The sequence below is a fragment of the Condylura cristata genome, unplaced genomic scaffold, assembly GCF_000260355.1.
Source record: "Condylura cristata isolate star-nosed mole 26May11 unplaced genomic scaffold, ConCri1.0 scaffold00010, whole genome shotgun sequence".
Lineage (NCBI taxonomy): Eukaryota > Metazoa > Chordata > Mammalia > Eulipotyphla > Talpidae > Condylura > Condylura cristata.
In genome coordinates, this window is record NW_004567111.1 from 35,904,331 (window position 1) to 35,925,802 (window position 21,472).

Consider the following 21,472-nt stretch of genomic DNA (forward strand, 5'->3'; position numbering starts at 1 on the left):
CAGGCGGGAATCGAACTCATGCGGAAGTGGCTTCAGATTCTCAGTGCTGTGCTTTAACCCGCTGCGCCACCAGGGAGGGCCACCCCCCCTTTTTTTTAATGCAGTTTATTTTGAAATTTTAAAAATAAATAACTCTTCTTGGGTAAGCTTCCCTTTAGGGATTAAGAATTGATGTTCATTAGTCTACTTATGTTAAAAAGGTAAAAATCTAGGAAAAAATCATTGTGGTGCCTTGAATAAAGTATCATTTATTTATTTATTTCACAAGTAATTAATACTCAGAGGTCATGATCAAACTTTGTGTTAGAAAAGCTGGTTTTCATAGAAAAGGAGAAGGGTTAAAGTTAAGAAGAGGTTACTACAAATTTTTAAAGTCGTTTGAATGAAAATGAAGTAGTAGGCTTTTAGTTTCCAGGACATTACTAAAAAGTGTATCGCTTAGTTTTAGTAGATAGTGTAACATGTAAGAAAATTAACTATACATCCACCATAGCAAACTTGATTCATAAATGCTAAAACCTATCAAATATGTTTCAGTTTTTCATAAAAATAGATCACATCTACTATTTTTCAATCACAGTTTGATTTAAACCGTATTTTAACATATTTGAAACTTCTCTTTGAAATGTCAAATGGATTATTCATTATGTATCCATAGTTTTAACTTTGATTCTCTCCTTGCTGTTCTTTATATCATAAGAGGAAGCTAAAATTTAAGCTCCATGGATAGGAAATTAGAATATATACAAATGAGGTAAAAATAAATCAAATGCCTGAATGTACTAAGTTGGTGATGTGCAGGCAAACAGTTAAGAAGGCTGTGAACTAATATTTAAAGAATGTCTGCTATGTTCCAGGCTCTGTGATTATATTTTGTCAATTCTCATAAGAACCCTGTGAATTAGTTACTTTTCTCCATTTTACATATAAGAAAATTGAGGATTAAATAAGTTAATTAACTGTTTCTCTGTTGCATAGATAATAGCTGGCTGGCCTAAGATATGAAACTAATTTTCACTCAAAACTTTTTGACTTTTTGAACTGTACTTTATTGTTGCTTCATCATTTCAAATCAGAAATTAATGAAAACCAACTCCAGGAAATGATGTACAGTCTTGGGTTTTGTGCTAATTTTGAGTCTGCAGGTGCTTTAAGATATGTTTAAAAGTTCTTACAAGATATGTTTAAAAGTTCTTAAACTTCAAAGCACAGTTCAATTTATTTCACCTTAACTCAAAAAGGGAGAATATTATGTTATGAAATATAAGTATTAGCATGTTCACTCTCAGAAACTGCTGCCTTAAAATAAAATAGACTGTTGTAATGGAGTAAAAGTAACTTTCGGAAATTGGAATGATTTCTCAAGAAGAATGATAAACAAATCTAGAATATGTTGCAAGTAAGGTGTACGTAAGAGGTAAACCAGAAGAGATTTTAGGACACCTTCCCAGGGACTCCAACGTCAGTACTTTAAAGCTTCTGAGTACATCATAGGGAGGAGGCTGACTAGAGAAGTAGAGATCAATTTTATGATCAGAGGGTGAAATTAAGTGCAAAGTTAAAGGGGGAATACCAAAGATAAGGTTGTTTTTTTTTTAATTACAGAGTGGAAATCAAAGCCAGTGGTGCAAAATATCCAAAATACTGTGTGACTTTTGCTTGCGTCCTTCAAAACAGTTAATTAAAAATGGGAAATTTTTAGAGACAACATGTTGTAATACATGAATTGAGTATGTGATTGACTGTGTAGGGGGAAAAGGCTAGGAAGGCTTATTTGAAAATAGACTAAAATAGTTTAGAAGTTAATTCAAGAATAGTTTAGAATTCTTAATCCAGGAAGTCATTGGACAACAAGGAAGTCAGTACAATAATGAAACGTTAAAAGGTCTTTAAGTTAAGTCTCTTTCTTGAAAATTTAAAAAAAAAAAACTAAGGATACTCCTTAAGCTTGAAAAGGTACATTTAGCACCTGTGAATCAAATAACCTGATGAGGAAATTTAAAAAATTAACTCCTAGGTCTAACTGAACATTGGAATGTTACAAGTTAGCTTTTTTATTATTTTATGTATTTTTTTTCTTTTATAAATACATTTTGAAGTAGTGGATTCAACCCAAATGCCCAAAAATAGTTGACTGGATCAAGAAAATGTGGCATACACACACGCGTGTGCACACAAACACACACACACACACACAATGGAATATTACTCAGCAGTCAAAAAGATAAAAACTCATGCCATTTGCAGCAACATGAATGGGACGGGAAAAGATCATGTTTAGTGAAATAAACCAGAAAGAAAAAGAAAAATACCATATGGTTTCACTCATAGCAGGTGGTTGAAAGGGATCCGGGTGGGAGGGGGGGAGGGGAAATATATGTATGTGTATGTATATAATAATTGTAATAAAGTAAAAAAAAAAAAAAGATAGCTTTTAAGAGCAGATACAGTTGAAGCTTCAGACCAAAGAACAAATTTCAGTGTTTCTCTTTTAGACTGGACATGTCCAGCATCAAGAAATAAAACAAGGATGCAGTGCCTTCCTTAGTTCTTAAATTCAACAAATATTTTCTAAAATTTGAGTTCATTTTTCTGGCTTAATTAGATTTTGACTGAGGAGAATCTTGTCACTTTTTGACCCATCTGCTTACATTATTAACTTGAGATAATTACATAGCGTTAAATAGTTGGTAGTTGGTCTTACATTTTATACATTGTCTGCTTTAATTTTGTATTTAGAATATTGTTCAGATGACCATTATCTTAAATTCTCTAGATTTTTATTATATTTTAGGGATGATTCCTTTTCTCAACATGTATATACATTGTTGCACTGCGTTAAGGGCAGAAATTAATTCATATTTCAGGTTCCCCTGTTTCTAACCTTTGTTTTCTCCTTGTACTTTAACATCCTTGGCCTACCCTTGATAATTTTCTGAACTCTTCTTAGAGTTTATAACACAGAAGCAGAGTACTTAGCCAACTGCCCATTTATCAGCTATCCACATATCAGTATACCCCATTAATTATAATAACTTTTATTTAGCCCATAGTAAATTCTGGGAATACAAAGGTAAATGAAGCCAACTTCTGGCTCTCTTGACTCCTGGTTTAGTATAAACACAAATTGTGAAGTAATTCACAATTGCCAGGTTAAAAAGGTTGGGGATTTTGAATATGGGAAAGGGCCAGGTTAAAAAGGTTGGGGATTTTGAAATAATTGCCAGGTTAAAAAGGTTGGGGATTTTGAATATGGGAAAGGGCCGTATTGGTTTTGATTTCTTTCCGGTTTGGAAGTTGACTTGAACCTATTGCCCATCTAGAATAAGTTCCAGTTTTCTTATCTATATTGTAGCTGAGAAACCATATATACCAGACACCTTCTCTGTGAATGAGAAAAATCAGTCATTTTTAAGGGATATGTGAGAGTCCTCTGAGAATAGTGGGGGATGTGAATCAGGTACCAAGGTTTCATCAGTGAGAGCCAGAATTAAGAGGAGACCTTATTTTGAGGGAATATATATATATATATATATATATATGTATGTTATATACAATATATATATGTATGTATGTATATATATACACACACACACGTGTGTGTGTGTTTGTGATGGTCTAGACAAAGGGTAGAGACCAGATCACAGTGAAAATTTGTAAGAATAGGTACAAATTTCTTGGTGGTGGTCTCTGATATTTGCTGTAATCCTCTTTCAGCCCTTTAATTCCATAACTACCTACTAGCACTTATTTTACTAAATCTTCAAGAAAATATAAAAATGGAACCTTGTTTGTTCAGGTTAAACCTAAGTACTAAAGTGAAAGTTTTATGTATTTTTTAAAATTCCAGTTTCACAATTAGAATTTTGAGTATTTAAGAGTATATTAGTGTAACCTTGCTTCAAATTTGACTGAATGGATGTGCTAACATTAGCAAAATCTATGCACTAATTATTCTCAGCACGTTGAGAATTATCCGAGTGTAATTGTATGAAGCAGTGCATCTTAATGTTCCTACACGGTGAAGCAGTAACATAGAGAGGGACTAGATTGATATTAGTTGGGGTTTTCTGAACAGACACTAATGTGAGCAAAGAAAGATGCCTACTTTACTAGGAGAAAGTAGAAGTTTCACATCGGAAGATCACCAAATAAATGCAATATCATCTTTAGAAAATGTTATTCTTAAATCATTATAGTAAGAGTTTAAGCTTGTTTTGTTTTGTTTTTCTGTAAATTATGTTAGAATGTAGAGAAATACTCTCATTTGGTGTCAGCCTAAGAGTTTTGTTTCTTTTTATGCTTGATATTTGGTTTTCTTCTATTGTTGGACTTTGATTTTAGTTGCTCTTTTACTCAACTCTAAACTTGCTATACAAATTAAGGCTTGTATATGGCTTAAAATTAAGTGACTTTAAAGTGGAGCAAAAACATATATAGTTAGTTTTGCTTCTCCTTAAATGAATTTTTAATAATATTTATTTATGCCCACAACTTGCTAATTGTTCTTTTCCATTAGTAGTGAAACTCTTTTAGTCCTTAGTTATGAATTCACATACTATTTTCTTTGAGGTTTTTTTTTTTTCCTTAAATATTTTATTTATTTATGTATATAAGAGCTGGGGTATAGGCCAGAGGTGCAGAGTTGGGGGTGTGAGAGTGGGGATCAAAATAGGTGGATTGGCTGAAATACACTGCTGAGGAGAGCAGCGGGTAAGCAGAGTAGCAGCGGTCTGCCGTGCCATGTGGGTCATCTCCTTGGTGGGGATCCAACTCATGCTGCAGTGGCTACTGATAGTTTTCGTAGTGCTGAGTTTTATCATCCTCAGCATGGCATGATTTTAGAAAAATTATAAAAGTGAGCTTTCTCCTTTCACTCCTCATGTAGTCTTTTCTCTCAGCAAAAGTCAGGTCTATTCTTCCATTTGTTGAAGGCAATAATAATAACATTCTTTTTTCTTCCCAGCTTTATTGAGGTTTTAATTGACAAAATTTGTGTATATTTAAGGTGTGCAATATAGTGGTATGACATTGTTGTACATGGTGAGATTACTACCAGAACGTGTGGCCTGGGGAGGGGATAAGATCACTTAAGAGCTATGTTGTGAGCAAACTTCAAGTATAACATTTTCCATCTTATAAATGAAGGTTGGCTAATGTCATCTGTTTCCCCTACCTCCAGCCTCTGGCAATTACAAATCTATTCTCTGCTTCTGTGAGTTTGACTTTTGGATACCAGTGTAAGTGAGATTGTACAGTATTTGTCTTTCTCTGTTTTGTTTCACTTTACATCATGACTTTATTTGCTGCAGATAAAGAATTTTTAGATTTTCTGTGTGTGTGTCTGCATGTGTGTGTGAACCACATTATCTTCATCCATTTATTCACTGTTGGACACTGATTCCTCTCTTCCTCTCAGACATTACATTTAGTCTTTCAACAATCATTGTTGGCTTTATCATCAGAATATATTCCACTTTTCCCCATCTCCATCTCTAATCTCTGGTCCAAGCTAACATTATTTTAATAGGCTTCTTATTCATCTCCATGCTTCTGGTTTTGACATGTCTATTCTCAATATGACAACTAGGGATCATTTTAGAATTCTACGTCAGATAATATTAGGTCTCTGCTCAAAACAGTCATGTCTCATATCACTCAGAGAAAAGCTAACGTCTTTATGTTGATCCCTAATCCTGACCTGGCCTGCTGCTCCATGATCATGCTCCCAGGTGTCCTTTTTCTCCCTGCTTCACTTTCTGCCTATGCACACTGATCTCCTGAGTATTCAGGCACACAGTCATACCCTGACACTTGTTTCATCTGCTCACAGTACTCTTTCTTTAGACTTGTTTCATCTGCTCACAGTACTCTTTCTTTAGACTTGTTTCATCTGCTCACAGTACTCTTCCCTTATTTATTTTTCTCTTTTGGCAAACGACACCTTTTCTGTGTCATTTTCCCAGCTCACTGTATGTAAATTTGCCACTCACCATACAGACACACATGTAGTTCTTTACTAGCTTTGTTTTTATCCATTGTACATACTCTACTGTGCATTTTTCTAATTTATAATGTTTATTGTGTTTTTCATGCTAAATGTAGCTTTGTGAGGATCAGAATTTTTGTCCAATACATTCTTCAGGAATTAGAATTATGACTGGCATATAGTAGACATTCACTGAGTATTTGTTGAAATCAGTCAGCCAGTTAATGATGGGAGATACTTCCAAATGACTACTCAGTAAAATTATCTAACTCATTAATTGGAAGTTTATTTTTCTTTATGTCTGTGTAACAAATCAGTTGTTCCTTCATGTTTTCCTACATCAATCTGTGGATTATCTTTGTTTCATTTTCATATAAAATTTACTTCAACTAGTGCCCTTATCATCATTTTCTTTGTCTTCTGTGAAAATTTTGGATTTATTTTTCTGATCCAAAATATTTCAAAGCATGATTATGTGTTAGTTTCTTAATTAAGCTTGGCTGCCATTGTCCATGATATTTTCCTACCACTAGCAGATACCAATACAGTACACAAGTAATAGAAGTTACAAGAGTCATCTCAGTAGTGGAGAAGCTCCTGAAGATTATTTTCTTCCCATTATATATATAAACTTTTTGAAAACACACTATTTACCAGGTACTGGATTTTAGAAAAACAAATAGATTAAAAAGTCCCTACTTCCAGAAGCTTGTTTTAGAAGTGACTTGAAATAGGTTAAGTCATTATTAAATAGCGTGCCATGTATTGTAGATGTGTGAAGTGCTATGTGGGATTAGAGAGTTTTACTTCAGAAGGTGGGTAGGGAAAACTTACTGGTAGAGCTATTTGTTGAGGAATCACTAGGAATTTCCCAGGAAAACTGAGCAGAGCCTAGCAGAAGTAGAGATGAAGGAGTAAAAGTAAAGATGTGGGAGTGAAGATAGACTGCCATAGAGCACCTGCCATGTTTCCACACTGTGCTGATTATTTTCATAATCTTTTACATCATGAGCTTCATTAGATAAATGTATTCACATTCTGCTTTTATAGATGAGTAAGTGAGCCCAGAGAGATCAGCTTAGGCTCATAACTGATGAACAGTGAGTTAGAATTGGAGCTCAGGCCTGACTAACTCTGAAACCCATAGACATTCCATAGCATCCACCTCATACACACAGGGATGAAAGGGATGTTGAAGGAATTCATGCTTGCATCATGGATGGCAAACATTATAACTTAGGGGAAGTAGAGGTTTAGAATAGTAAAGAGGAATTGAGGTAGAATGCCAGTTACCGATGAGGAAGCACAGTTGAAGACCTGGTAGACATTAGAAACCATAATTTTGTAATGATGCTATTTAGTGTGGGCATAAGAGTTTTTAGTTCACATCACAGTGTAGGAAAGGGAATCTCTGTGATAACTCTGTCGTGATACTAGTCACTGATTTCATTGAGAATTTTGTATTTGTTTATTTTTGTAGTGCTACTATGCATATTCCTGGGAATTTTTATACTGAAAATATTCATGCTTTGTTCATTATCACAGTGAATTGAGCAAAAACTATGCTTTTTGGCATTTTAGACAAATACAGTGTAAAGTCATAAATTTTTAAAAGATAATTAAATAGCATTGGTCAATATCACAAAAATTTGTTATGTTCATGCATATCATCCAAGTGACCATGATGAGATTGTTAAAAATGGAATTTTCAAGTTTTGTGTAAATGCAGTGTTTTCTGTTTTCCTTTTATAGACCATTGCCTCAACACCAATCAGGATTCGTTGTAAAAGTATTTACTGGTGAATTTTTAAATGACTTATAACAGATTTGCATCTTAGGCATATCTTAAAAAAAGATCATGTTGTTCTTACTAATTTTTATAATTATATATATATACATACACGCATGCATCTAATGCATCTATGTATGTAGGTTTGTGTGTGTGTGTGTATATATATATATATATATATATATATATATATGAATTTACTTAGATCTTCTACAGGTCTAGAAGATGTTAACTACTATTTAAACCCATGTGCATGATCTCACAGGAAACTTATTTTTTAAGATTATTTTTATTTGTGCATACAAGAGCTGGGATATAGGCCAGAGTTGTAGGGGGTTCACCAGAGACAGAGTGGGGAGCAGAACAGGCAGATCTACTGAAATTACACTGCTGAGGGGAACCTTGAGTGAGAAAGGAGCCTCGCTAGGTGAATTAGCTCCTTGGCTGGGATCAAACTCATGCAGCAGTGACTGGATAGCTAGATAACGTTGTTTCTAATCCCTGCGCCTTCAGGGAGGCCCAAAGAAAAGATTTTAAAACTCAAAGAGATCCTTGTGGATACTGAAAAATAAACAAACCCACTTCTACCATGGACTGTCCTATGTGTGTGACACCCATGGCAGTTTTAACTTAGACTAGAGTCCAGGTGGTATATACATACATAACTTTCTTGTAAGATCACAATGCCTGGTTTACTTTCACCACACATTCCAACTTTGCTAAGTGGAAGAAATGGTGGCATTTCTCTAGTTCTGTAAAATCATAGCTATACCGTAATGTCAATCTAGTCATTTGAAAGGATTTTAGACATTTAGCCTAGTTATTACCTCGTTGGTAGAAAATAACTGTAGTTACGATACTGATAATAAGCCTGATTTCCCTACATTGTCCTTAATGTCATTTGTTATCCTGTTACTGGCAATTTAATTTCAAAGGATAATAGTTTAAAAAAAATTCAAAATAAAAAATGAAAGTACACATTTGTGTTGCCCTGCATGAAATATGGTGTTAGGATCATAAAATAAATAAAATAGATCCTGTTAGCCTGAGGATACAATATTGAAGTTTAAGTAAATGTGAATAACATAGTGATACAGCATATGTGAAATTATTTTCGATAGTTAGTAGAGAAGATATTGATGGAATTCTTTGATATTTACAGTTATTTCAGATGTGCCATGGGTAATTTTAAAGCCCCGTATATTTTAGTTATTATTTCACTTTTAAAAATTAGGGTCTCATGATCAAATAAAGGTATGATCTAGAGTCCTTACTCAGCCATCAGATAGACTCTCTTTGGATTTCTATTTTCTATATTTGCAGTTAGACAATTTATTTTCCCCCCACTCGGGTCATTATTGTATGTGAAGGGTTGGGGAAATTATTGTTCTTACCCCCCCCCAGATCTGTAAATTTGTGTTTGAAAAGAAATACCCGTGAATTTTTTAGTAAATGAATAAATGTTAGATAGTAGTAGATAAATATTTCATCTCTAGAAAAAAAATGTCATTCTGGAGCTGTTATAGTATTAGTGTATGTATATTTATATCTAATAGGCTTAGTATTTCCATAGAAAACCTTATGGGGATCTTTATTCTTACCTCAGAATGCAGTATCTGTATAAGATATATGATATTTTTGTTGTAACCAATTGTTTATACTCAAAAAATAGAAATTATTTTAACATCATTATTATTTTAAAACACAGGTAAAGAGGTAAATCAGAGGACCCCCTTGCAACAAGGAATTTTAATTCTAGTAATGAGTTTTTGATAGCTGTGGTATACTTTATCCTCTCAGTGTGTACAAGTAAGTTTTGGTTGTACTGATTTTGGTCATTTATTGAACATCCATATGTGCTCTAGTGATCTACTTAATTTGGGTTTGTTTTTAAAGGTTGGAAAGCCTTTTTTGTTAAGTTAGTCTTTAGAAATGTTAATTCTGGCATTCTTTTACTTACTGTGCTGAATGAAAATTGAAGTATTATCTGTCAAGTCTCCTGGTATGTTTTAGGAGCTCAAAGGTGAATGAGACACCATCTTTGACTTTAGTCAACTGGCTTGCTTATTATATAATTTATATCAGGATGTCTTTGTGAACTGAAAGTTGTCAGGGAAATCCATGAGTTCCCTTAAAGTTCATGATGTATATATATTTGCATTTTCCTGGGGGTGATGATCCAATGATTTTGTCAGATTTTTAAAAGACTCTCAGTATCTAGAAAAGCTAAAGGAACAGTCCTGAACTATAATTTAGCATAATATTGTAATAATAAGTATGCAGATAAAGATCTTTGGGAGATTAGTGTAAACATTGGAGTCCACAATGGCACAGCTCCTACTTGGGACTCAGGAGGTAAGCCTGGGTTCCGGGCTGGTTTCAGGCATCGTCCTAGTGCAGAAACACAGTGGCTGCTATAGAGTACTGTTTCTATCAGTGAGGGGCCTGGTAGTGATGAATGATGGCTTTTCGAAGATAGTTTAAGTAAGGGACTATTTGCAGAGCTGTAGTCCTGGTTTCAAATATCCAAAAAGGGATAATGAAGCACCTAGGGGCCAGCCACAGTTGGAAACTCTTATCCATGCAGGCAAGAGGGTCAAGAAGTTGAAAATTATGTTTTGGAATCCACTGAAAGTGTAGGTATGGTAAAGGAGCTACTCAATAGGAACTTTGGCCAAAAAAGGAAATAACAAGGAATAAATTGTATTATTATTTCTGTCTTCTTCCGCCCTTTGCTTTCTGCTGATGCTCCCTGTTGCAAAAGGCAGCGTCTTGTGCTTGGTCTTTTAACTCTGTATTTGAAATGCTTGCTTGCTGGGAACTGAGTGAGCCCAACCTCACAGCTTCTGCTCTCCTTATCTTCTCTGTGGGACCATCTTCACCTGTTTTTCGGTTCACTGAGTACTCCTTTATTCTGTTTAAGCACAGGGAATGACTCTCAGACCTGCGCCCTGCCTTCAATACTTCAGACTCCGGTTGGTTATAGAGGGGAAGGGCTTTGTCTGCTCAGCACAAAATGGGTGCTGAACCAGTTCCTATTTGTTGACCGACTGCTGAGGGCACCCTGAAACACACAGTTGGAGCTGATCTTACTCTACTTTGTGTGATTAAAATATGTTCTACCCTGTGCTTGACTATGAGTTTCAGCAATTCTGATACCAAGATGCATTAAGTACCGTGTTGATGGAATGGTCCCCTGGAGTTGGATACTGGAACATGGTGTTCTGTTCTATACTTTCTGTCATTGGCAAAACCCATCAGAAACTGGATGGAAATAAAACTGGATCGTATAGTCTTTACAGATGAGAGGCAAAGGGACAGAGTATGCCACAGAAAGGTAGAAATGGATCAAGAGGAACAGAAAAAGAATAATTAGCAGAGTGCTCAATACTTATTTTTTAAATTACATTGAATTTTTGTTGTTAAAAGCAAGTTAGCCTTACATGTTATAGCTAGAGAAAAACTGGTTTAATATTTCTGGTACAAAAACCTTGAAATAAAAATCTCGGTGGAATTGTACAATCAACTATTGATTTTTTATGTTTTGAATAATTAAAATAGTAAAGTCATGACACTAATCATTAATCTATAAAAATGTGAGATTAGAATAATTCACTTGTTAGCCCTCTCTGTGTGTGTATACACCCCCCCACACACACACATATGTAAGTTTGTTAGAAAGAGACAGGAGAGAAAAAGACAGTTGCATAGACACAAATGGGCAGAAAGAGCTGCTGTTAACTGTATTTCCTCTTGATCCATTTTTTAAATATGCATTATTTAAAATGTGGAATTGTGATTACTTAATATGGGGAATACCAGTATTTTCTATGGTCTATCTGAAAAATCACTGTGAATCTTTTACTCAGATTTAAGGATTGTAGAACCTTGTTAGTAAGTTATACCTTTTATTTTCAACCATATCTAGTTATTTTTATTGATAACATTGTGTTAAATACTTTACATAACTTTACTAGACCTTATTCTGACAGTAACCGTAGGAATGAATAGATATTATTGCTTGGTACTTGGTACTTGGTATGACAGTTGACAGAATAAATTTCAGAACAACCAGAAAGCTTTATGTTCTGATACTACTATTTCTACACCATGATGACTTTGTTGTTACAATTAGTATCCCATAGTTATCTTCTCATGTTTGTTAGCCATTTAGATTTTTTCTTATCAAGTCCCTGATCCAGTCTTTTGCCTGGTTCTTAATATTTTTTTCTTCTTTTGGTTTGTCTGTCTATTACTGTGGAGGAAATCCATAGGTATTTTTGGATCTTTTGCTAATTGTTAGGTTTTACAGATCACTTCTCCCATTCTTGTGGCAGATTCATGTTGAAATTTTAGGAGTAGATAAGATCTGGATAGACAGAGATGATATTTCTATTCAGTAGAGTGAATAAACAACATTATAAGGAACAAAATCAGACTCATACATGAAACAGTTGACTGGTTTGGTTGGATTGAGGGTCCTTAAGGGAACTAATAAAAGATAAACTCAACATATGTAGCGCCATGAAGGCTCTAGGAAATGTCAGAGACATACCACCATAGAACATATTCAAATCAGTGTCTCCCTTCTGTTCAGAAGTAATTAAGACTAGACAAACTGAAAGAAACTGTTTTGCCTTTGTGGCTACCTAGCTTTAGGCTTTTCCCTTTTCTGCTAGGGAATCAATCTTCCTTTACTGAAATTGTCTGCCCTAGTGTCACTCCTGCTGAGAAGGGAACTTTTAGAATTGGAAGTGAGGAAGAACCTATATGGTCTTGCTTCATCTTGTCTTTGAAGAACTCCAGAATTCTAAGATAGACTTACTGGATAGTAAATCATAAAATACCTTCATATAACTATAACTGCCTCATCGAGTCGATATTTCTTATTTTTTTTTTTTTTTTGAAACTTAGGCAACCCTTAAAAAAGAAAGAAACATAGTCTTTACCAAACTAACACAGTGTTAATCCTAACCCAGCTTATAGCAGCTAACAGTTGACAGGTTCTGGGATGGAGCTGCAGGCCTAGTAAAAATTGTCCGTTAAAAAAGGGATTAAAAGGGTCCTCCCTGATGGCACAAGAGATTAAAGTGCAGCACTATGAAGTTATCTATCTGCAGCCACTACAGTGTGAGTTAGATCCCCTACCATGGAGGTGACCCACATGGCACAGCAGACCTCTCCTTTCTCACCCACTGCTCCCCTCAGCAGTGTATTTCAGTAGATTTGCCTCTTCTGTTCCCCTCTCTGTCTCTGGTGAATTTTGTCACTGCCCCTGCACCGCTGGATTGTCCCAGTTCTTATCTGCATAAATGAATGCATCTTTTAAGAAAATGATAAATAAATAAATACACACACATATACGTACGTGTATACACATACACAAACACATATACATACACATCATATGTTTTAAGTATTTTTTTACAAAAGCAAAATTCTCCAGTGTTGAGGAAAAAGTATATCCTAAAATGATTTAAAACACTTCTTCCTGTTCAACTTCCATTGATTATTCCAGAGGCAGCCCTGGAATAACACTTTAACAAGAGCCAGCAATCCTTTTTCAGTCTCTTCCCATCTATCCTTGAGTACTATACCAAGAACTGATTATTCCCTGGGAATGTTCACCTCTGCTACTAACAAGAAATTGATTGCAATTTCAGGGCTAGATTTCTGGAAACTTGTTAAAAAAATATCCTCACTCTTTCTTTCTTCAGTGAGGCTCCTACAAAATCTCTGAAAGATCAAGGTGAGCAGTGAAAATAACCCAACCAGGAGACTAGGCTGGGTAGCTGGAGCCCCTTTCAAAGCAGAGACACCCAACATCTTACTCTAATTCTAACCTACTAAGTAAAAATGAGTAGCTTCAGGCACCAGCCTGTTGACCCTTACGAAAGGTGCTCCTCTCTCCCCACTTTGGCTATTATTCAGGTAACAGAGGGGAAGAAGAGTGAATGAATTCAAATACATGGAAATTAAATGAAAATCTTTTATTAATCTTCATTGAAAATTAACTAATATATAGTGTTCAGCAGTTGTAATCCCATAGACTTTGCAGATTTTTTAAAGTTCTGTTCTTCATGGCAAAGCGTGAAAAAAATGTAGTATTTAACACAATTGCTCTCATTATTAAGAATGATCTACTTTTAAGACCTACTGTGTAACACTAAGTGATAATTTTTTCTTCATAGGCAAGAAGTTTGATAGCTGTGGGGCTGGGTGTTGCAGCACTTGCATTTGCAGGTAAGATAAGGAAAGGATACACATTAATATATTTAGCAGGAGAAATATTACCTAATAGCTTCTGTAATGATTTATAAGCATAATCTGGGTATTCTAAGGTGTTTGACTTTAAGATATTCTGTAATAGCATTCTTTCTACCATTGATAGTCACTGAACATTTATCAGCAAAATCTAGAAAAACTTGGTAGTAAAAAAAGATACAAAAGTTAGGAAAACTAGCCTTAGTAATAGTCGATCTGCCTTTTTTGTTTGTTTGTTTATTTTTAGTATGATCTATAGTTACTAAAAAAAAAAAAATAATTGCCTTTTAGTATGAGCAATGTAGATGAAATGGGGTTTCTTCACCCTCCCAAATGTATTTATCTTGAAGGTGAGATTACATATTTCCTGCTTTGTAAGTTCTTTCTGATCAGCATAGTTGTTCCCTATAGTGTACATTGTTACTTCATTTTTTTTCATTCTTTTACAGCTAAAATCACCTTTTAAGAAAGAATGGTTATAAAGCGTAAAACAGAATTGTTCCCTTCTAGTCATTAACTTAAATTAACTTAAATTTTAAATAACATAGCTATTCCCTAATTAAATTATCTAAGAGCATGCCCTTATTGATTAAGATTTACAGTTTTTGTCGTAGTATTTGCATCTCTAGATAGCATCCTCTAAAATAACTAGATGGTTGAACTTTCTGTAGAAATCTTGATTCACAAATAAGGTTATGGGAGATTGAATTAAAGCTAAGCATGGCATATAATGGTTTTGGCCTCCTGGGACAAGGCACTAGTATTAGTTGACATATATTTGGGCTAGGATACATAAGGTAAATCAGCTTGATTGGTCCTCAAAATAATTGAGAACCTGCTTTGTGTCAATTCTTAGATTATTAGGATGCCTAAGAAAGGTAAATCTAAAATAAGTTTAGAAAAGTAGTCATCCTCAGTGAGAAATTAGTAATAAACTTACTTGTTAAATATTTCTATGTAATTGCTTTTTTTATTTTAGAATTAACTGCATTATTATCAATCCTCTGTTGTGTAGTTTTTTTTTTTTTTTAAGATTTATTTAATTATGCATACAGAACTGGGGTACAGGCCAGAGGTGCAGGGTCTGTGAGAAGATTCAACAGAGACAGAGTGGGGAACAGAGCAGGCCGACTGACACTGTATGCTGCTGAAGCCAGCAGTGGGCAGGTCAGGAGAGGTCTGCCATGTCATGTGGATCACCTGGGGGTGGGGCGGGGTGGAGGATCGAACTCATGCTGAAGTGGCTTTAGCTTCTTAGTGCTGTGTTTTAACCCCACTGAGCCACCAGGGAGGGCCCTGTTGTGTAGATTTTAAGTAGTATTTGTTTTCTATTGTTGCAAAGTGATTATCTTTGAAATATAATACAAATAATCATTTTAGATTCATGAGTATCTTTATACATAAAGAGACGTTATCAATATTTTCTTGTGGAAAAAGTACTAGAATGTTATTTTTTGTGATCAGTAATATTGTGTAAATATAAGATACTATACAGATAAACATTGACATTATGAAATTTTATATCATGTTCTAGAATTTGATAAATTTAATAGCTATGGTTATGATGTTAAAATGAAATTCTTGTCCACTTGACATATTAGAAGTTTAAAAAAATATGACTTTCTGGTATATTTTGGAGTACTTAATGAAACAATGTGTACATGTGTGATAGATGTAAAGAAAATATGTAAACTATCAATAAATACTTTGGCAAGCACCTGTGGGTATTGACTTTGGAAATAGAGAATCTATTTGCTTTCTTTCCTGTTACTTTTTAGGTCGCTATGCATTTCAGATTTGGAAACCTCTAGAACAAGTGATCACAGACACTGCAAAGAAGATTTCAAATCCTGTAAGTTAAAGATGCCTTTAATAAGGAAATTCAATTTGATTGTTATTTTATGCCACATTTGATAATAATTTATAAAATGTCTTAGATTGCCTAGGGTTTATAGAAATTTGCTTCCTTCATTATATTTTCTGGGCTTTTGTCTAGTTTAATGATTTTATATCTTTTAAGTTTCTTGGTTACTTTTTTATTCCTGTTTTTGATATATAATTGTTATATTCCTTTTAATAGTATTACATCATCTGATGTAATTTATTTTCCTTTTCTAATTGATAGTCATTTACTCATCTTGTAGTAGTTTACCACATACTAATCCCTGCCAGAAACTGGTTCAAAAAAAAAGATACGGTCTCTGACTTGATGAGCTTATACAAGCATTTATTTCATGTTAAAATTTAAAAGTAGTTCCCTTGTATCATGATACCCATGCATCTCATATCGAATTGTAAAACGCCAACCCTGCAATCCTGTAGGGCTTACATATTCACCTTACCAGACATTATAGGGACTCTGTTGAGCTAAATGAAGAATGAAAGATAGTAGTACTGAGAAAACTTCAATGTGGTAAACTGGGTTGTGACTACTTCATACAATGCAAAGAAAGTCACTGAAGCAGTGCAGCAGAAATACTGACTTCTGGGAAATAGAAGCAGATCAGGAATAGATCAAGGTGACTAGCAGCAATTTGAGAATGATGACTTGTTTTAGCAGAGGCATTTGAGAGGCTTAGTTAGCTGTGAACAATGACCACACTTTCAAAGGATGACAAACTGACAAATAATTAAACTCAGGTTCAAAAGAATTGCAAGTGATTTTGCAGACCTCCCAGGTGCATGTCTGTGAATAGAGGTAGCTTCTGTTTATTTTCTGTTTCTCTATTTTATTTGGCTAATGAATTGGGTAGCTGTTTAGCATTCATTCAGCAGATATTCGCTAGGCACATACTGTGTTCCAGACACAGGGAGTGGGAACATAGTGACATGGGTGAATATATGTGTGCATACATTTTAGTTGTGGCAACTAAAGAATGAATAAGAGAGATACTATTTAGAAAATAGGGTAACTGATTAAAAGCTAAAAGCAGAATGTAATCTGTTAGATTGATCAAGGGAGATTCCTCAGAAAAAGTGAGGGAGCAGGCTTTGTGAATATCTGGAAGAGTTTTATGGGCACTTGGAACTCAGCAAAGATCCAGAGGTAATGATGAATTTAGCAGCAAGAATAACTCCAATGGAGAAGTTGAAGGAGTCCTGATAGGCTGAGCCTAGATCACAAAAGACCTATAATAAATTGTAAATACTACATTAGCTATGATGGAGCTTCTTTGGGACGTTTTGAGCATGGGGGCAATGTGATTTGCATTTTAGATATCATTTTGTCTACTGAATTTGAAGTAGGAGAAGCCAGAGCAGAAACTGAAACCAGCTAAGAGAGTATTGAGATCTTATTGAGACCGACTAGATAATAGATAATGGTTGTTTGAAGTAGAATAATAGGAGTGGAAGTGCTGACATAGTCTTTCCTTATGTTTATAAATAAGTAGGGAGAGAATTTCAGAAATCATTTCTATTAGGATGATTTTTAGCAGATGTAATTATACCATAAATTGAAGAAGTACATTATTTAACATTGTAAATGAAGAGACAGCAAAAAAAGGAAAACATTTTCATTGCTTTGTGGGAGCTTGCAGATAAGGTTGAGTCTTTGGAGATTGTAGTATAAACTGAGGCTTGGGCCTGCATTTAAGGAGAGGGAAATAATGTCTGCCTGTCCCCTCTCCTTTGATGTCTTCAGTTATAAAACAGGCCTTTCATATGTCTGCCCCCCCCCTTTTTTTTTTAAAGATTTATTTATTTATTCATATAGAACTGGGGTACAGGCCAGAGATGCGGAGGGTGAGAGGATTCACCAGAGACAGAGCGGGAAGCAGAACAGGCAGATCGACGAAGTACACTGCTGAGGGGAGCAGCGGGAGGGTCAGGAGAGGTCTGCCGCGCCTTGTGGTCACCTCCGGGGCAGGCGGGGATCGAACTCATGCGGAAGTAGCTTTTATTTCTCAGTGCAGTGCTTTAACCCGCTGCGCCACCAGGAAGGGATGTCTGGCCCCCTTTTATAGTACTACTTTGCAGTTTGCATGGACAAATTTTAGAATATCTTTATTGCCATCGTCTCTGTAACTCAGTTAAGCTGTGGGTTTATTTGGTTTTTAACAACTGTGTAAGTATTAATTATTTGTGGAAACTGAGCCATAGAATCTGCATGCATTATCTTGGATCTCCGGACTCCAAAAATGTAAAGCTTCTTAAATAGCATGCACTGCTTTCATTTTGTCAGTATGACAAAATGGAATTTGTCACTGAATCAAACAGTTACTAAAAAATAGGAACTGTAATCGTGTGTCATTGTTTCTGGTACTCAAAGGAGAACTTTTAGGCTCAGTTTCCTTTAGGTTCTTTTTTCATTAAACTTTATTTGCATCCTCTATTCTTTAATATCTTATTCTTAAACCTCATTTTTCTGTTCATCACATTTTTTCCCCCATTTTGCTGAAATGCTATGTAGATTCCTCCCCTTCCCCCCAGAAGAATGCATAGATAGTAAATAAGTTCTTTTCTCTTAAATAATTTGTTTCTAATGCTTTCAGTGTTAATTAGCAACTGCTGACTCCTTAAAATGTGGTGGAGCCAGTATCAGAGGCCTGCAGAAATCTCTGTGTCCTACATAACCTCTACTCTACATAATCTCAGCCAGATTTTCTGTGGTTTGATTTCTTAGTTTGCACTGGTTTTGACTTTCTTTTGTGTGGATTTTGGTTTTTGGTGATTTTGTTTGTTATTTAACTCTGGAAATTTGGGGGGTTATCTCTTTATTATTGATGCCTTCAAATGTCAAAGGAATTCCTAGTAAACCTTACCTGATGTGAAAAGTGTCTATCTTTTGTTCTGTAATAGTCTAGTGTATTTTTAAATATTTTGTTTTTTCTTCTTGTTGTTCCTTTACACCTGGAATTCTTAATGGGCAGCTGTTGGATCTTCAAGCTTATTTTTTATGCCTCAACCTTTTGTCTCTTTAGTTTTCATCTCCTTATCTTTTTGTTGTATATTCCACAGGTCATTTTCCAGAGCATAAGGTTGGCACTTAGTAGTCTTTTATTCTGTTATTCAGTGCATCTACTAAATATTTTACATTAGTAATTTTTTAATATCCAAGAATTTTTCTTTTCTTTTTTTTCATAGCATCATATTCTTTGCAGAGGTGTTATCCTTTTGAAATCTTTCAAGATACAAGAGTAAATTTTGTCTAATATTCTTTCACTTCCTGATTTATCTTCTTCCTCCAAAGTAATTTTTTCCTATGGTTCTATTCACCTGTAAATACTGGATTTGTTAAAATATCCAATGATCGTTTGTTGTTGGTTTATGTTTTTGAGGACTAAGTTGATATGTAAGTGACCTTCCTCAGCAATTGTTAGGCTTGCTTTATCAACTTAATTGAATGATAGGGTTGATGATGGACTGAAAATACAAATGTGGGTTGTGTCAACACTCTTGTCTTCCAAGTCGAGGATGCCAGAGGATACTTGGACTATACAGTGTTCTAGAGCAGCTGATTCTGAATTTATTTTCTTCTTGACTTCTGAGGGGAGGATCTTCTTTCCCTTAGTGATTGGGGTGGTTGTGTCTTCAGTGTGTATAGTCATGTAGCTTTAAACTTTTAATTTGCCTCTGCTAACCTTGTAGGAAGCTCTCAGATGGCTCAGTGTTCTTGTCCTAAGTTGGGCCGTGTTGATGTGACTAATTGGGAAGCAAATATATCAATAGATACAAAGTCTAAGGACTGAGCCCTAGAGAACTGCATTTATAGCTCAGTGTCAACAAGTCATTAGACAGAGACTACCCTGGGTTAGGGGGGCATGAACTTGGCTTTCTTCAGGTAAAGCATTTTTATGGAATATAATAGCAGAGTGCTAGCAGCAGCCCTGGAGTTGAGGAGGAAGTCCTTCTCTCTGAAAGGGATCTGTGTAGCATATAATAGTACTATATCATCTTTAATTTTTCTTTTTCTCATAGCCCCTATTCATTCCACTAAGCGAATGTTACATGTGCTTTTAAAATATCTCCAAAGTCAGCGTTTACTGTCTCATCTTCTACCACATTGGTTCATTGTACCATCATCTATTGCTACCTTTGTTATGTCTTTTTTACTGGGCTCCTGCTTCCTCTTTTGCACTTCTCTTTCTATTCTCCACATAGCAGCTCAAATAATCTGTTCAAAAAGATGTCACATCATGTTACAGCAGTGCTCTGGATGATACCGCTGAAAATATTATCTGAATGATTTCCATTGCTTACTAGGACCTCCACAATATGGTCTGAATTCCCTCTCCTGAAGTCTGCTCTCCTTGCTCACCTCTCCAGCCACATTGACCTTTCAGTCCAGTTGCCCACTCTCTTGTCCTGCTGTCTGCTATTCTGATGGCTTCCTCACTTTGTCAGTTCCTCCTTTTCTCTATCACTGTGCCTACTGACTAAGTTACATAGGTGTCTGCCATATAAATCTACTTTAAGTTGCTTGGTCTCACCAAGTTTATCCATTGTGATTATTACAGAACTTAAGAAAGTTCCAGCCTTTTGCTTCTACCAATTTCCGTTGTTTCTTATATCTTACTATAGAAAAATGAATGTATTTGAAAATGTAGAAAGTTGTTAATGTCTTTTAAATGTTTTTCTTGGTCATGATTTCTTGCAAAGAATTGCTGTTTAATTTGCCCACCCCCACTTCCCAATTTCGAGGTGACTATTAGTAAAAGACATTAGTCTTATTGCAGCTGGGGATTGAGGTCATAACACTCCTTATTTCTTGCTCTTTCTTTCCTTTACAGAGCCTTTCATCTTACTATAAAGGAGGATTTGAACAGCAAATGAGTAGGCGAGAAGCTAGCCTTATTCTGGGTGTAAGGTAGGTGTTCTGCATAAGACTGTTATGTGGTCAGGCTGTCTTGAAAAATGAAAAAAACATTCTGATAAAGTTACCTTTATATTTTAAATTATAAATAAGAAGCAGAAGAGAAAATGCTTAATTTTTACACTTTACTATTTCCTCTGAGAAAAGTTGTGATTTGCCTTTATTTAGTAGCAAGGGGTTATATTTGAATAATAAAGTTCCAAGGAAATTACTATGACACTTAATTCTTCCTGGATTCACTTTTATAATTTGATAATTGGCACTTTTGAATTATTCTTTTTTATTTCTAAAATTTGACATCTAGCATATTGTATTGTACCACCTTGCTGCCCATTTGTCTAACTTAAGACAGGAGAAAGTTAATGATAGTGTGTGATTGCTATGTGGTATCCTTTAACCCTTAACATTTAAGAATATATCCCCTACGGTAGACTTACTGGGGCTGTGTTTTATTTGTTTACATTGTGTTCTTTTAGACACTACTAAATTTTTTTGTGGGGTTTAGTTACAGTGTGTTACCTGCAATAAAAATCTTCTGGTGATTCATAAAAAAAAATAAGAGACGGAAACTCTCACTTAGAGAAGAAAAAAGGAAATATTGTGTGTGTGTGTGTGT

The 21,472-nt window shown here is 35.0% G+C and overlaps 1 protein-coding gene across 1 annotated transcript in view; it reads left to right on the top strand.

Moving 5' to 3' along the window:
* The window catches only part of DNAJC15 (DnaJ (Hsp40) homolog, subfamily C, member 15), a 44,727-nt gene that overhangs the window by 3,769 nt on the left and 19,486 nt on the right, over positions 1–21,472 (top strand). The window contains exons 2-4 of the mRNA XM_012723144.1: positions 13,970–14,021; positions 15,821–15,894; positions 20,774–20,850. Coding sequence (XP_012578598.1) covers positions 13,970–14,021; positions 15,821–15,894; positions 20,774–20,850 — 203 coding nt within the window. The remainder of the gene's footprint in view (positions 1–13,969; positions 14,022–15,820; positions 15,895–20,773; positions 20,851–21,472) is intronic.